The sequence below is a fragment of the Macaca mulatta genome, chromosome 11 (genome assembly GCF_049350105.2).
Source record: "Macaca mulatta isolate MMU2019108-1 chromosome 11, T2T-MMU8v2.0, whole genome shotgun sequence".
NCBI lineage: Eukaryota > Metazoa > Chordata > Mammalia > Primates > Cercopithecidae > Macaca > Macaca mulatta.
Genome location: NC_133416.1, coordinates 83,241,318 through 83,259,281, shown reverse-complemented (window position 1 = coordinate 83,259,281; position 17,964 = coordinate 83,241,318). Strand labels below are relative to the sequence as shown.

General features: G+C 39.3%; 1 protein-coding gene across 10 annotated transcripts in view; it reads left to right on the top strand.

Annotated features, from left to right (window-relative positions):
• The first annotated feature begins 2,112 nt into the window (after nt 1–2,112).
• The window catches only part of NAP1L1 (nucleosome assembly protein 1 like 1), a 39,663-nt gene continuing 23,811 nt past the window's right edge, over nt 2,113–17,964 (top strand). For 4 of the 10 annotated variants that reach the window (XM_077954739.1, XM_028829736.2, XM_028829735.2 and 1 more), the window contains exons 1-2: nt 2,717–2,829; nt 13,069–13,105. In XM_077954739.1, the coding sequence (XP_077810865.1) occupies nt 13,089–13,105 (17 nt within the window). In that variant the 5' untranslated portion in view covers nt 2,717–2,829; nt 13,069–13,088. Of the gene's footprint in view, nt 2,550–2,716; nt 2,830–13,068; nt 13,106–17,964 lie in introns of those variants that run through there. The other 6 variants (XM_077954738.1, XM_077954736.1, XM_015152330.3 and 3 more) reach the window with 2 other exon arrangements.

Below are 17,964 nucleotides of genomic sequence, written 5' to 3'. Positions count from 1 at the left end.
AAAAATAAAAAAGCTCAAAGGTATCTTCAAGTCAGTCACTTTCTATCCCTTTTCTCATTATATTTTCTTTATAGCTTTTACTTATCAATTATTTATTATTGATAAGTGAAATTGTTTTATTACTAATAAAATATTTTATTAGTAAAATTATTTTATTGCTAATCATTTGCCTCACCTCACTAGACCATAACTTCAATAAAATCAAGAACCTTGTCTTTCTTACTAAATGCTGTATTTCTACAGTCCAAAGTTGTGCCTGACATAAATATTTGTTGAATGAATGCATAAATGTCTGCCCTTCCCTGGACTTTAATTCAAAAGACTATATAAAAAAGGCACGCATTATTAGAAATATTTTATTGTTTTAGTTTCTTAGATTGGCTAGGATACACTGAAAAAAGAAGAGGAAGCTGGAGAAAAGGGGGAAAGAGCATATCCACTGGTAATGATAACACCTAAGTTATAGGGGTTGGCAGGGAGTGGCGGTGAAACCTAAAAAATCAAGAGCCTTCATGGGTGAAGTGCCAAAAATTGGTGAGGTTCTCTGGTGTAGGATAAAAACCATCACAAAAGCTAACTTCTCAATTTTGTCTCAGAAATTCTGCTACCATAAAGATTTATGGAAAGTGAAAGTTATTTAGTTCATTTTAATATGCTAATTACCTTGCATTGTGCAAAGCTTTGATTAAAATGCAACATTCCTGAAGTTCTCATTGAAATTAACGTGTCAAATTTATGTTCAAACTGAGCACTGATCTACATTGTTTATGTATAGTGGGTTCTTCCTGAAGATCCATTATTGATGCTATTACGCTCCTTGTTAGCATTACATCAGTGTTGAGAAGGGTGTATAGGAACAGGCTCTGAGAACAACAAAGGAATTGTATATGAAAAACTAAAATGAATGAATAAACAGAGGCATCTGCAGTGTAGAGTGGGAAAGGCAATTAATTTCAATGAGGTTCTGGAGCGCCAAGGAAAACATCGTATCCCCTCAAATGGAAGATACAGCTGTTAAATGTGTGGATTACAACAGGGGATTCTAGGCAGTTTGAAGTTTCAAGAAATGTAAGATTTAGAGAACAGGTTCTCAAACTTTGTAGTCTTAGGATTCCTTTACACTCCTTTAAAAGTTGAGGACCCCAAAGAACTTTTATGTGCATTATTGATACTGATACTTATGTCAGAAATTAAAAGTGAGAAATTTTAAGAGTATTTCATTTAAAAACAATAAAGCAATCAAATATTAACAAAAATAATTTTTTATATGAAAAATAGGCCCGGTGAGGTGGCTCACACCTGTAATCTCAGCACTTTGGGAGGCTGAGCCGGGCGGATCACGAGGTCAGGCGAGACCATCGTGGCTAACACGGTGAAACCCTGTTTCTACTAAAAATACGAAAAATTAGCCAGGCGTGGTGGCGGGTGCCTGTAGTCCCAGCTACTTGGGAGGCTGAGGCAGGAGAATGGCTTGAACCCAGGAGGCGGAGCTTGCAGCGAGCCGTGATCGTGCTACTGCACTCCAGCCTGGGCGACAGAGCGAGACTCCCTCTCAAAAAAAAAAAAAAAAAAAAAAAAAAAAAGAAAAAAGAAAAATAACTACTCCCTCTTGCCCCCAAATCGAGTTTTTGCAAATCTCTTTAACGTCTGGTTTAACCGCAGATGACTGGATTCTCCTATCTGCTTCTATTTTCAGTCTGTTTCCTTATCACATGTCACATAGCCTCCGGAAAACCCCACTGTACACTTGTGAGAGAATGAGAATGCAAAAGACAGTCTTGACATTAATATGGAAATAGTTTTGACCTTCCTTTTGAAAGGGTCTGGGGACCCTCAGACCATATTCTGAGAACAACTTTTTGAGTTAATGTTAGTCAATTCATCATCACTTGAAAATTAGTTATGAGGTTTTACAAGCCTGAGGATTTAATGCGATTTACTTTTTCAGAAAGATGAAACAACAGACATACTGAATGTCCTCATTACAACGCATCCAGAGAATGCACAAATATGCCATTTTCATCCGTCAAAAGAACTGAAGGGACTGTACATCAGGTACAAGTATGTGGCGGGGGGATGGGGAGCTAAGGATGACGAGCACCCCCTAAAGGCACGGAGACCCGCTGGCATAGTTCGAAGCAAAACAGGCAGAAGAGGCCGCCGAAGTGGTCTAGAGGAAAAAACTGTTTTTCTTAGACGGGGAGGGAAAATAGTTACCGGGGGCCGGCGAGTTGCAGGAATTAGGCCCTGACAGGGAGCGCCCGCCGTCTAGGCTGCGGCGAGAGAGGGACCAGGCGACTAGCGCCCGCCCTCAGCATTCCCAGCACAACGCCGAAGGGGGCGGAGCGGGCCGGGCGCCGGGCACGCGGGCCAGGCCTTCCCCACAACTGATGGGGTTGAGATTTCCTTTCCGGCTCAGCGGGGAGAAAAGAGATGGTGGGGTGCTTAACAGAGAAGGTTAGACACCGGCGGGAACCAGAGGAGCCCAAGCGCGGCGCTGGGCCTCGGGGCTGCAGGAGTCCTAGGGTCTGCAGGAGTCCTCGGCTGCGGTATGGAGGTCGCCGGGGAAGAAGGACGGTTCAGTTGCTAGGCAACCCGGCCTGGACCCGCCTCTCGCTCGCGTTGCTGGGAGACTACAAGGCCGGGGGGAGGGCGGCGAGAGGGCCCTACGTGCTGACGCTAATTGTATATGAGCGCGAGCGGCGGGCTCTTGGGTCTTTTTTAGCGCCATCTGCTCGCGGCGCCGCCTCCTGCTCCTCCCGCCGCCGCTGCCGCCCTGAGTCACTGCCTGCGCAGCTCCGGCCGCCTGGCTCCCCATACTAGCCGCCGGTAACGGATGGGGGCCTGGAAGGGAAGGGGGAACGTAGTTTTCGCTGGGCGGCCTGCGCAGATGGGAGGGCCGGAGGGATAGAGGGACTGGGAGCGGGGAGTCGGGGCCGCTGGCCGCCCAGGGCCTCCGGGGTCGTCCTGTGAGGTCGGACAGGACCGCGGAGTCTGGACCCCGGAGTCTGAGAGGGGCCCTAGGGCCGACCAGCGCTTTTATCTGGGACGGCTGAGGCGACTTAGGGGTTGGCGCGGCCTGGCGGCGTGAGGTTCTCTGAGCTCCACCGTCTTCTCCGCGTGTACCGGAGCGAGGCCGCGGTGACGCCCGGGTGCCCTGAGAGTCGACTGCGCCGCGGGGACCGGGAGGCCCCCGGCGTACGGGCCGGGCCAAGTGCAGAGCCGGCCGCCTTTTCGACACCCCCCTGCTTTTCCCCCAAAAATAATACCAGGAGGGAGGCCGCTGGGAGATGAAAGAACGGCGGAGGCTGCGAATTCCGACGGGAGGGAGGGGCTGTGGAGGGACGAGGCCCCGAGGCGGGGAGGGGGCGGGGGAGACTGCGACGCTCCCTGGCTCTCCGCCCATTGGGGGCGGCCGCGCGGGGAGGGGAAACCCCCCGGCGGCTTCCCTCCACACGTGGTAATGGGCTTCGTGGCCACCAGCTGGGCCTGGTTGGAGACCCTTGCCCTCGGGCTATCCTTACTTTGAAAGTTGTAGAGACCGTGGAACGTGAAAAGGGAGAGTAAGCTAGTAAGCCCTGTCCCTGGGTTTCAAACTCTTCCCTGCTTCTCTTTGGTCTTAATCTTTTTATTGGTACCGGAGATTGTGGATGTTAGCTGATGAGGAAGGGCCTCCACTGCTAGTATTTTAAAAAGTTAACGCGTATATAGCGCTTATGTTAACTGTTATTAGCAAAAGGTTGTTGTTGTGTTTCCCAGGTACAGTTAGATGGGTGTCTTGATCAGGATTTTTTATTTGGGGAGTATTGACCCTAATCGATCTAAACCCCTAAACCAAGCTTGTCCAACCCGCGGCCCAGGACGGCTTTAAATGTGGCCCAACACAAATTCATAAGCTTTATTATTATTATTTTGAAAAAGCTCATCAACTAGTTAATGTATTTTACGTGTGGCCCAAGACAGCTCTAATGTGGCACAGGGAAGCCAAAAGATCGGACCACCCCTGCAAACGGTTCTTAGATGAAAATAAAAAGTTTGGCCCTTTGTGACTTTAATTGTTCTTGGCTTTCTTATAAATTAGTTCGTTTATTTAAATCACTAGAATAAGATACTTAAACTGTTTCCTTTTTAAGATAGGAGGTAGGATGGAATGAGGTGTTAGTATAAACTTAGCCAAGTTTGTAGCCTGCAACCTTGTCAATGAACCCCACTCCCCTAAAGATCTCGGGGATGGCGGTGTAGGGAGGCTGGGACTGAGGTCCTATCTTGGAAGGCTAGACTTTGAGAGTACAAAAAGGATGAACCAGGCACAGGATGTCCTCAAGGAGCCCCTATTTTAGACGGTCACTGATCAGTTCTGAAACAACTACATTTTAAAAATATCACTGCTAACATTTTAAGGTATCTCACTGCTGCAATTAAAAATTCACACTGCTTCCCTGGTTTCAGAAGAGCTGTAAAATGAAATTTGGCCTTTTGAAAATAGGTGGATTCAAAACATCTTTGGAAACGGGTATCTGGGTCCTCTTTTTTTGGTCAGCTTAAATTAATACTCACTTTGGAGTTAATGGAATTAACTCACTTAAATTAATATTTACTTTGGAAGTAATACACATGACCTGTGATTGAATAAGGGAAAAACCTTTTACGTATGGGTTACCATTTAAAAATCAAAGGGAAATAAATGACATTTACAGTTATTTTCAAGGCACTCTTGTGTTTCAAGCTTGTTCGAATTGCCCAAGTTTAAATAAATGGCCTAAATCTATAGTTTAGTTCTAAGAATACTATCCTTTGGAGAATATGTGGAACTAAACCCTAGTAGGTGGACTTGGACATCTTCTATCATAAAACCTGACTTTCATAGATTCTCCTTCCAAGTCAACATTATATTAATAAATAGAAATTTAAAAGTTTTCAGTACACCGATTTGAATATTTTTCTAAATTTTATCTGCTAGAAAGTACCTATTTTCATATTAGGCCCATTGATTTGCAGAATTATAAAGCTAATACCGAATATGGTAAATTACTGCACTTGGCCTTTAATGAGATTTTTGAAAAGAATACCTGTACCATGACGAGTGTAATCCAAAGTGCCATCTCTTTTTATTCAGCTTGCTCCTGTTGGCTCCTGGTAACTGAGTTGATTCTAAGTTGCTGAAAATATGTTAAAAACTAAGGGTCTTTTTGTAGAAGGGGCTACAGAAGCAGTATCTGTTGGACTTAAAAGGTCTGAAGATGTCAAAATACAGTATTTTATTTGTTTACTTCTTGGTTGTAAATTTGAAACGAAGGATTAGAGTGAAACCTCATCAATATCAAAATATTAATGATCAGTGTATTCAGATCTTCAAGTTTAATCAAACCTGTAATTACTTGTGTTCTCAGTTTATTCTTTGGGTAACTATCTGGCACCTGTATGGACATGTATCTCATGAGCAAAAGAGGCAAATTGGTTGCTTAGATGTGAAATGTCAAATTGTGATGAGAGCTGTGAAGGAAGAAAAAGGTAAAGGGGGCATAGGGTAATACAACGTTTGCACGAAGGAACCTGTTATAATTGATGATTTTAAATTCCGTTTCAAACTGGTTTCATCTAAATAAGTTTTTGGGCAGTATAGGGGTTAGAAGGAGACTTGTTACTTTGCACCTATCCATATGTAAGTTGTTTAGCTCAATGACTGCAGAACATTAGAGTACATTACTGGGCTTGCCATAGAAATTGGCTTCTATACCTTTGGTTACCAACTCTGCCTTTTACTTCCTGCATATTTGTATACATTTTTACTTATTCAGAAGTTTTGTACATTTTGATTTTTATTGGGAAACAGGGTTATATATATTTTTTCCTTGTGGAGACAGGCTTTTGCTGTGTTGCCCTGACTGGTCTTAAATGCCTCAAGTCAAGTGATCTTGTCTTGGCTTCCCAAAGTGCTGAGTTTACAGGTGTGAGCCACCACACCTGTCTAGAGTTATAATTTTGGTCTTGGAATTACTTCCTGAAAAGGGTACAGAAGGGCATAACAGGGGTAAAAATAATGTGGTAGGCAACACTTACTGATTGATTATTCAGGCATTGTTTTAAATTCTGTGTGTATTATTAGCTCATTTAATGCACTTAGAGATAGGTAGCATCAACATTTTAACAAGGAAATAGGTATGGAGTGGTTAAATAACCCGTCCATGGTTATGTACGTGAGCAGTGATAACTTATGATGAGATAATTTTTGTCCTGGTTTTGAAAGAATATTGACTTACACTGTTCTACTGTAAATCAGCATGAATAAAGAATTTATTTCTTGAAGTTATAGAGGCTGAGAAATCCAAGATCGAGGGGCCCCATGTGGTGAGCACCTTACTTGTGGGGACTCTGAAGGTTCCCAAGGCAGTGCAGGGTATCACATGGGGAGGGGGCTGAGTGTGCTAACTGGGTAGCTCGGATCTCCAGTTCCCCTGATGGGAAACTGTGTAATTTATAAAGAAATACCTTAATCCACTAATGGATTAATTCATTTGTGAGGGTGGAACCCTCATGATCCAATCACTTCTTAAAGACCCCACCTCTCAGTGCTGCCACATAGGGGATTAAATTTCAATATGAGTTTTAGAGGGGACAGATACTCAAACCATAGCAGCATGGAATTCAAAAGCACTCCACCGTGTATCTCGCTGTGCTCTAGGGAAAAGCTGTATAGCAGTTATGGTCATTAAGTCTTCTAACATAGAATTTGTTTACATATACAGTCATGCATGGTTAATAATGGGGATATGTTCTGGAGAAATGCATCATTAGGCCGTTTCATCCTTTTATGAATGTCATAGAATGTATTTACACAAACCTAGATGGTACAGCCTACTACACACCTAGGCTATATGGTATAGCCTGTTTGTTGTTCCTAGGCTACAAACCTGTGTAGCATGTTGCTGTGTTGAATACCATAGACAGTTTTAACTTTTTAAAAAATAAGTTAGAGTGTACTCTAACCACCAAAAGCATAGTAAATACATAAACCAATAAGTCATTTATTGCCCTTATCAAGTATTATGTACTGTACATAATTGTAAGTGCCATACTTTTATATGAATCAGCTCCATTATAATCTTATGGGACCACCGTTGTATATGCAGTCCTGGGTTGACTAAAATGTTATGTGACTGCAGTTGGGTAATGGTTTCTTAGCCTTATGTCAGCTCTATGTATCTAGTTCAGTCAGTTGCCTCCCCGCTTCGGTGGAAGATTTTCTTTGTTTTTGGTTCAGTTTAGGAAGGAAGATTTGCTTTCGGGAGGCCAGGCGTGGTGGCTCACACCTGTAATCACAGCACTTTGGGAGGCCAAGGCGGGAGCACAGGATTTCCAGACCAGTCTAGGCAACATAGTGAGACACTCTGTCTTTACAAAAAAAATTTTTAAACATTAGCTGAGTGTGGTGGTGCATGCATACCTGTAGTCCCAGCTACTCAGGAGGCTGAGGTGAGAGAGTGAGAGGATCACTTGAGCCTGTGAGGTCAAGGCTGCAGTGAGCTGTATCACGCCTAGGCAACAGAGCAAGGCCTTGTCTCCAAAAAAAAAAAAAAAGAAAAAAAGAAAAAATGCCTTCAAGCATGTTTTTAGGGTCAGTTATGTCTTTTGAGATCTTATATACACCATATATGTATGAACCTTTTATTATAAAGTGACCTTTTTATCTCTTAATGTTTTTCCTTGAAGTCTATTTTTTCCTGACAATACATGCTACCTTGGTTAGTGTTTTATTCTGAAACTGTCTTTTACTTTTTTTTTTTAAGGAGATATGTTGAAGTGCAGCAGCATGATCATAGCTCACTGTAACCTCAAACTCCTGGGTTCAAGTGATCTTCCTGCCTCAGTCTTCCAAGTAGCTAGGACTACAACAGGCATTTTAATTTTTTGTAGAGATGATCTATATTGCCCAGGCTGGCCTTGAACTCCTGGCCTCAAGCGATCCTCCTGACCCAGCCTTCCAAAGTGCTGAGACTATAGATGTGAGCTACTGCACATGGCCTCACCTTCGTTCTTAAAAGATGTTTTGGTTGGGGATAGTATTCTAAGAGCCTTAGTTATTTTCAACATATAGAGGATTCTGTTGTCTTTTGGTGTCTTATTGAAGAGAAGACAGCTGTCAGTCTTTTTGTGGCTTTGAAGTTAATCTCCGTTTTCTGTGTGTGCTTTTGAGATGAATTTGTTTTTGCTATCTTGCCTTTTTACTGATATATCCTGAGCTGGATAAATAAACCCATATATATATATATAAAAAAAAACCCCATATATATATATATATATATGTGTGTATATATATATATATGGGTTCTTTATTTTATGGTTTTGATTTGTAGGGCTACCTGAATCTGTGGATTAGTGTCTTTCATCACTTAAAGAAATGGAAAATTCTTGCATATTAACGTCTTCAAATATTCCATCCTTCTGCTCTTGGAACTTGTATGAAGTCTTTTAGGCTTTTTTGGATCCTAAAATGTCTTTTCTTTTCAGTATTTTCAGTCCTTCAGATTCTGTGGCTCTACCATATTTTGAAAGTTTTCTTCTAAGCTTCATTTCAGGTCACTTAATTCTTCAGCTGTTTATCTTACTCTTAAGCCAGCCCATTTAGTTTGATTCCAGTTATTTTTATTTCTGGAAGTTCTAGTTTTACAAATTTGTTATATCACCTTTAATAGATGACTTCCTTGCAGACAGTGTATTTTCAAACTTAGATCAAAGATAGCCAGGCTTACTATGCCTATAGGTATATATTTGTTTGTAGTCTGTATGACAGTATTTAAGTCTTTGTGTAGGATTGATTTCTGTTTTGTTTCTCCTGTTGGCTGTGAAAATTACTTGTATGAATTTTTTAAGGTCTAGAAGGAAGCTTTCATTTATATTTGGATGTGCAGGTGTCTAAATATACCAGGGACAGGTCATTTTAAGTACATAGGTTGGGGTTTGGAGGGCAATACAGATGAGGTAAATTGGCGCTGTTTGTCCATTAGAATGAATTTATTCTTGAGGATATAGCATTTTGGGGTTCCTGCTTAATTTGGGAGAGTTGCCATAAAGATACCCATCTTGGACAGGCCCAGAATTTTAACGGGTTAAAACCAAAGTTCACATTGCTGATAATTGGCAGTTGACCTTAGTGTGCAAGTGCCTTCCTTCTGCTTCCTGTTTTGCCTTCAGTTTTGGACTGGTAATTCCTTACTATCTTGTTAGTATTTCGGTGCTTTTAAGATTTTTAACAAAATGTTTTTGTTAAAAAAGTCTCTACTTTTAATTATTTTTCTTTCTTTCTTTTTTTTTTTTTTTTTTATTTGAGACAGGGTCTCGCTCTCACCCAGGCTGGGGTGCAGTGGTGTGATCTCGGCTCACTGAAGCCTCCTCCTCCTGGGTTTAAGCAATTCTCCTGCCTCAGCCTCCCAAGTAGCTGGGACTACAGGTGTGCGCAATCATGCCTGGCTAATTTTTTGTGTTTTAGTAGAGGCTGGGTTTCACCATGTTGCCCAGGCTGGTCTTGAACTCTTAAGCTCAGGCAATTTGCCTGCCTTGGCCTTTCAAAGTGCTAGGATTACAGGTATGAGCCACTGCGTCCAGCCGTATTTTTCATTGGTAGAATTGATCTGCATAATCTAGTTTGTTGCTTTCAGGAATGAAAGTTTTTCACAGAGATCTTGGAATGCAATTTAATGTCTAACAACTAAGATTCTCACTGATTTTATTTAATGTCAACTACAGAAAAAAATTAACACAGGTATTAACCTAAACTTGTGTTTGTCAGTGTGGTCTAACTGAGAACCACCTCTCAGAAGCTGAGTTTTTTGTTTAGACTGCAGATTTTTGGGTCCTACTCCCTCAGATATTTTTCTACTTTATATAGGTGATGAAATAGAGCCAGAAGTTGTTTGCCTTAGTTTGTGGATTGCTACAAAGTTGATGTCAGCCCAAATGATCTGACTACAACTGACTAGAAAATTAGGTCTATCTTACAACCAAGAAATACAATGTAGCCAGAATGGGCAGGTTAGAGCAGCCTTCTCTGGAGGAGTAAATGCCTCCTGTTAATGTTCTTTAAATGTTCTGTCTTGGATCCTCTTTACTAAAGATAAAGTTTCATTTTAAGAATTTAAACTATAAATATAATGCTGCAAATGGACATTGAGGTTAACAGTGTAGCCATTCTTCTGTGAGCACATTAGAATGTTATAAAAATTAAATTTGGAAGTTTTGGGTTTTGTTTCTATTTTTGACAATTGCTGGGTTTACTAGACACTATATATTAAACCCAGAAAATTTCAGAATACATTTGTGTATTGGAAATTATTATATAAATCTGTGTATTGGAAAACCAAATGCAGTCATGCACCACATAAATACTTAGCCATTACATTAAAGTTGCCTACTGTGTTCAGTACAGTCACATGCTGTATAGGTTTGTAGCCTGGGAGCAATAGTCTGTATCATAGCCTAGGTGTGTAGTAGGCTATACCATCTCGGTTTGTGTAAGTATACTCTGATGTTTGAACAACAATAAAATCACTTAAAGACACATTTCTCAGAACATATAATCCACACATGACCGTAATAGTGAATGGGAAATTAGTTCTCATTACCCCCAGTCCCTTCTTTCTCGTTAGGTTACTCTGGTTGGGTTTTTGGTGTATGTTTTTAAAAAGGTTTTATTTATATTAAAGCATGTGCATATATGAGTGGAGATTTTATATATATATATATATATATATATATATATATATATATATATATATATATATTTCCCCCCCCCCCATATCCAAATGGGATTTTGGCATACATTCTCTACCTTGCTTTGGTGTTCCTTCATATCAACTCAGATATGTTTCATTTGTGACTACAAAGCATTCCATTTATGCACATTCCATTATACTACTAAGTTTATAATAAGCTTTGTGTGCTACCCCAAAGAAGACAACACTGTGATTGGCAAGATCAGATTTAATTCTTGTAATCATGAATCTTGTCAGTTGGAAGAGACAGACCATAGGTCACCCTAATTTATAATTACAAACTGAGACATCTTATGGTGGAAAGAAAGCTTTACAGGAGTGTGTGTACAACCAAGAAATCTTACTTAACCAGAATCTGCAGGTTGGAGAAAGCATCTCTGGGGAGTGAAACTTTGAACTGAGAGCCAAAGGATGTGCAAGACTTGTTCAGAGCTGTGGAAGAACCTTCTAGGTGAACATGGAAAGCAAAGGCATTAGATTCTTTGTAATTTTTTCATGGTAGATCTCATAAGTGAATAAATCTGGAGATGGACATACTTTGTTTTTTTAATTTTTATTTTTTAAGAGATAGCGTCTCATTGTGTTGCCAAGGCTTGGCTTGAACTCCTGTCCTCAAGCGGTCCTTCTACCTTGGTCTCCCAAAGTACTGGGATTGCAGGTGTGAGCCACGGTGCCTGGCTGAGATGGACATGTTCAAGACTTTTGATATTCCTATTGTCAGATTGCTCTCCAGAAAGAACAATAGCCAGAAATAAGGATACATGTGCACCACAAGTTTCTTGGTATTAAAAGGAAATTACTGATGATGTGATAGACAAACTGGAATCCTACTTGCATTTCTTTGATGTCAGAGATTCAATGTTTTTCTTATTTTTGATTAGTATTCATAATTGCTAAACACTTTGTAAATGCTGAATCATTACCCAGCATCACTAGAAAAATTCATCAGTACTATTAGGAATTATTTACAACAAATACAAAATATTTACAAAGTTAAATACATTAGGAAGAAAAATTTTCTTTATAATTACTCTAAAGGATAAGTACTAGGTCAGTAATACTGTTTCCCCCAAATATTAGCACTTAAGTGCTAAAATCAGGATCTTTTCCATTTGCAACTCTTTGTTCATAGGCATAATACGTTGCTGTGAAAGTAAACACATGCAGGATTTTGTGGATTAAATATGTACTAAGATTTTTTTTTTACCAGATAGCTTGATTCTATTTATTTATTATCACTTTTTTAGAGATAGGGTCTTGCTGTGTTTCCCAGGCAGGCCTTGAACTCCTGTGCTCAAATGATCTTGCCTCTTGGGCTGCTGGGACTACAGGCTCGTGCCACTGTGCCTGGCTAAGAAGATAAACTTGATTTTAATGTGGATTCTATCAAAACTTGGTTTAGTTTTTTTTGTAATTTGTAGATTACCTGTGGCATTCTACCATTGTTTGCTGCCTGAATATAGCACATCTACTTTTAAGATTTTTCTAAAAGCAGTATTCTCCAGGTTCATACTAATCTTTTAGTGAGAAGGAACTTAGGATGCCCTCTGGTCAGTCTTAACAGTAAACTTACTCAGGTCTGGTAACCACAAGTCTTGACAATGTCCCCAGCATATCTAGGGGAAGCTGGAGGTTGGTGGTTATCAGTTATCTAACATGAGGTACATGTACGTTTGAAGAGATAGGGAAGGCTTACCTGACATTAAGATTGGGACCCACAGCTTTTGAAATAGTCTAAATGGCTATTTGATCCAAGGATTAAATCTTCTTTAAAAAGAGATCTAGGGGGCATAGTGAGTACAGCAGCCGTCAGGTTTTGGTTTTCTTAAACATGAATTACATAAAAATGAATATTGCTAAATACAAAATGGATTTGTTTAAGATGCTAAGTAGTCTAAAAATTTAAGCAGAAATTGACCTTTCTTGGTTGTTGAAAGAATTTGAATGAAGATCCTTTGTACTGTTCCTTTCTTATGAGTCTAGCAAATGTTAGTTTTTTTTTTTTTTTAAACCAATGGTGCTATTATCATAGTCTATATACAACAGATTCTAAAAGCTTAGTGGTAACTTTTCTTGTTTTAAATAATATCCTTTGAAAAATTACTTTTGGTACTAGTAAGGAAGAATTTGCATGTTCCGTGAGTTTTTCTTCTTAACACCGATGGTATTTTAAAGGAAATAGACATTTCTTGGGATAGTTTTCAGCATGGTATTGATTTAAAGGGTTTTGGTTTCTTTTTTTTTTCTTTTTAAATAAATCATATACTTTTTTTTTTAACATTAATGTTTCTCTCCATAGATATTTGGAGTTCTTACAACATGGCAGACATTGACAAGTAAGTGGCAGAAAGTTGGTTCTTTTTCCGAGATTTGGCATCACTTTGTACTCTGTTACTAACAGCAAGTAGCATGAATTATATATCATGAAAATGTAGTTACTAATGCTTACTACCTACTTTTACAAAAGGGTAGTGCAGTGTATTCAAGATAAAATATAGAATATATGATCATTAGTATATTTATGATCATATATTCAAAACCATCATATATACTGAACCATTTGTCACTGTTTTTAAGAAAGTGCAGAGCATGATAATGGATTATAAATACTTGCAGAATTCATTTTTATTGTATATATTTCCCAAAGATTTTACTGCTTGCATTGTAATGTACCAAACACCCAAAATATGTATAAAATGTATTTATATGTAGAGCTTAAGGAATATTAAGACAAGTTAAAAATAGAACATTACTATCAGAAGCCTTGTGTGCCCCTTCTCATTTGCACCTTTCCCTTGCAGACATATAAGTGCTATCCAGGCTTTTGCTAATTCCTTTCTTTGCTTTCCTTTAGAGCTTTACCACCTATAAATTCTCAACCAGTGTTTAATTTTGAAAATCTGAATAGTGATCACCAAATTAGCTGTGTAAAGCAACATTGCCACTTTGCCACTGTTAATTGAAGGCTCTAAGATAGGATAACAAGGAAAAAAAGACTATCTGGGTCATAGTCTGGCCTCAAGTGTTCTGAGGCTTTATAAAGACTTATGGAGAAGTATCGGGCAAGGTCATGTGTCCTGGGAAGCATAGGTTTAATCAGTTTGGCATGTGGCAGAATTCTAATGTGGATGGATGTTTTACAGAAACAGGGTCAGGAAGAATGGGATGAGGTGCACAGGATTTGTTGTGTGTAATTTTACAGTAGCCCGTGTTAAAATAGAGCACTTGGGAGTGAGGGGTTGCTAAATGATTTTCCATAGCTGTTGTAGGCATCAGCGAATGATAGTGGGAGGGCTGGAAACTTCAGTACAAGATCAACACATAGAAGTACAAATAAGAATTTGGGCCATTCTTATGCATTCTGTCTTCAGCATTAAACAAACCAGAAGAGTGGAAACAGCATTTTTAGTGATAGTAGTTCTCAAAATGATCGTCTCCTGTGTCACACTTCTAATTTGGATTGCTTAACCTTGGTGACATAGCTGTCATTGGATCTATTTTACTATCTTCCTGAGTTTTCACCTTGTTTCTCCTCTTGGGTTTGTTGTTTGCCAAATCTCCCATTGCTTTCTTGGTGTGTTAGTACCTTCTTGGAATAGTACAAGGGAGGTAAATTATTTTAAGACATGTCATGACACAAAATGACTATTCTACCTTTATGCCGGATAGTTTGGGTGTAGGATAGTAAGGTGGGAATCATTTTTCTTCAGAATTTTGAAGGCATTGCTCCATTGTCACCTTGCTTCCAGTGTTGCTGTGTTGAAGTTCAGAGTCATTGTAATTAACTATTTGTGTATGATAATTAAGAAATAGATACAGTTACAGTTTATATACATTTCTTTCTGGAAGCTACTATGGCTTCAGAGTTCTGAAATTTTCACATTATTGTTTTTTTTCTTTTAACATTACATGTTCAGTGGTGGACCCTTTCAGTGCAGCAATTCAGGGGCTTTTAGTTTCAGTGATATTCTTGATTTAACTTTGTGATTGCTTTATTTATTTTTTCTCATTCTGGAGCTACTATTAGGTGTTGTGTGTTGGATTGGTCTTCTCATGATCTTTTGTCCTATTTTCCATCTTTGTCTCTTTGCTCTTCTTTCTGGGCAGAACTGAAGACTTTCAGCTCGTGTTGAGTTTTAAGATTTCTGTTGTTTTAGTTTCCAAGACCTGCTTTATTCTTCCTGTTTTTTTGTTGTTGTTGTTTTGTTTTTTAAAATAGCATCCTGTCCTTGTTTCACTGATGATAATCTCGTTTGTCTGGATATTTCTTCCATCTTTATAGTCCATTTGCTCTTACATTTTCTTTCCCTCATTTGGTCTCAATCTAAGACGCTTTCCTAAAATATAAATCAATACTTGGTTGGCTGCTCATTAAGATTGGGTTGGGTGGGGTGCAGGGACAATTCAGAGATGATTAAAAAAGAAAATTGATTGGAAAATTTGAGTGTTGAAAGGGGAGGCTCGTTAATTTGGGATTTCAGTGTAGGGTCACCAGAGTGGGCATTTGTTAGAAACCCCAGTGTTAGAATGTTTTTTTTTTTGTTTTTGTTTTTTTTTTTTCCTCTGGGCTAGTCAGATTAATCATTGAACAGTGTCTGGGTAAAGATCTGGCCTCTGGTGTTTCTTGAAATGTAGAGGAGGCTCTACATTTAGCATTCTAATGTGTACATAGTCCTATATCTTTGATACTGTTAACTGTGTCTGTTGTCTTCCAGTCCAAGTTCTGAATTTTACCCTTTCCGAGAGAAAACTGAATATGTCTGCTAGTGTAGAAGAGAAGATGTAATGATTTAACTGCTTATCAGTTTTTACTTTCTTGTTTTAGCCACCTTCTCTCCTGCCCCACCTCTTGCCCTAGTTCTAGAAATGTACCTGGTACCACCAGTTCTTATCCTTTTGAAGACTGTGATTGGGCTGCTTCTCAGCTTTCCCCACTGCTAATCTTAGATTTCAGTTCTCTCAATGAAATTATCACCTGTCTGGTTTCCAGCTTCCAAAATGTTGCTGCCCTTGTTTCTTTGATTTCAGTGTTAGTCTGCTAACAAAACAAAACAAAAAAACCCTTTATCATAATTTTAGTGTAGATTTTAGGGATTAAGATCAGATGAGTTTGTGGTATCTGCCATCTTAACTTCGAAATTCTCATTTTAAACTTTAAAAAGAGCAAATTGGTTGTGACAGCTTGATTTCCCTCTTCCTTATTATTTAATTTTGGATGCTTGTTAGTCCTGGGAGGGTGGAAGTCAGAAGGGATTCTTGTTCTTGAAAACCAGAGTCAGTAAACCTTCCTCTGTCAAAGACTTGGTGGTAAACATTTTCAGCATTTTGGGCCACATGATTCTCTTAACTGCAGTTGGCCCTCTGTGTCTGTGGTTTCAGTTTGCATCTATGAATTCAACCAACTGCAGATAGAAAATATTAGGGTAAAAAACAATAAAATATAATAGCACAATAATAAATGCAAATAAACAGTAGAACATAACAACTGTTGTTTGTTTTTTTTTTAATAGAGAATTCTCACTGTGTTGTTCAGGCTGGTCTTGAACTCCTGGCCTCCAGTGATCCTCTTGCTTTGGCTCCCAGAATGTTGGGATTGTAGGCATGAGCCACTTTGTCTGGCCCAGCATAATACAACTATTTACATAATGTTTACATTGTATGTAGTATTATTACAAGTAATCTAGAGGTGATTTAAAGTATGCAGGAGGATGTGCATAGGTTAGTTGCAGTTACTGTGCCATTTTATATAAGGGACTTGAACATCCCAGGATTTTGGTAGGGAAGTTTCCTGGAATCAGTCTACCATAGAATCTGAGGGATGACTGTACTCAACTCTGCTGATGTAGTGTGAAAGCAGATAATACATACATGTAGTACATCTGTGTTCCAATAAAATTTTATCTACAATAGTAGGGTGGGCTGGGTTTGGCCACATGGACATAGTTTGTGGACAGCTGTTTTAAAGCCTTTGCATATAGATGTTCAATAAATGATTAAAGACACTAGAGGAGGAGTTGCTCCAATTATCTGTAACCAGTGGCCCTTAAGTGTGTATACTTATGAAACACTTAAAGTTTATACTAAATCAAAGTTCTTCCAGAAATAGGCTGGGCGTGGTAGCTCATGCCTGTAATCCCAGGATTTTGGAAGGTCGACGTGGGAGGATCACCTGAGGCCAGCCCAGCCAACGTGGTGTAACCGTGTCTCTACTAAAAATACAAAAATTAGCCATGTGCAGTGGCGCACTCCTGTAGTCCCAGCTATTCAGGAAGTTGAGGCGCAAGAATTGCTTGAGTTTGGGGGACAGAGGTTGTGGTGAGCCGAGATTGTGCCACTGCGCTCCATCCAGCCTGGGTGGAGAGAGACTCTGTCTCAAAAAAGAAAAAAAAAGCTTTCAGAAATAATATGTATCATTTCTGAAGACTGAATTCTTTCCCTCAGTTGACAGGAACTTAAATTATGCTGGCAGAGTACAGTTGATTTTTTTCTGTAGTTGTATGAAAATTAAGTCATCATTTGTCCCTATGGAAAATTAATTTTTCAAATGCTGTTTAAACACAAAAGCAACTGTATTTCTAATCCAAATGTTAAAAAAAAATTCACACAGGAATTGTACGATGACCTTTTATATTGACTTTGGAATCCTTATTTTCCTTTCTAATGCTAGATGTAATCTCATTTTCAAAAATTTGATTTTTGGTGATTTTTTTTTTTTTTTTAAGATGAAATGAGAAGGATGCTATCTAACTGCTTTTTAACTTTCTCTTTGAATGGTGCTGTCATCTTGGCTTTGTTCTAAACAAGAGCTAGACTCTGAAGTCTTCACTTTATTCTTTCTTAACCTCCACTATGAAGTAAAGAAAAGGAAAGTCCAAAGATAGTATAGGCTGGTATAGTTGCTCCACATCCATAAGGGATCCAGGATTCTTCTGTTTTTCCTTACTCCTTTTTCTTTAGCTGGTGGCTTTCATTCCCTAGGATGCCTCCTAGTCCAGTGTGGCTGCTGGAGCTCGAGCCACCACATTAATACTCTAAGTGGGAGGGGGAGAAGGGATTAAGATAAAGGCTTCCCAGCTGTCTGCTTTCCTGTTAAGGATACTTCCTCAAAGAAATGCAGCACTTCTGTTTTTCTATCTTGCTGCCAAAATAGTCTAGCTGAAGGTAGGCTAGGAAATGTAGACTTTTAGGTTGGTGT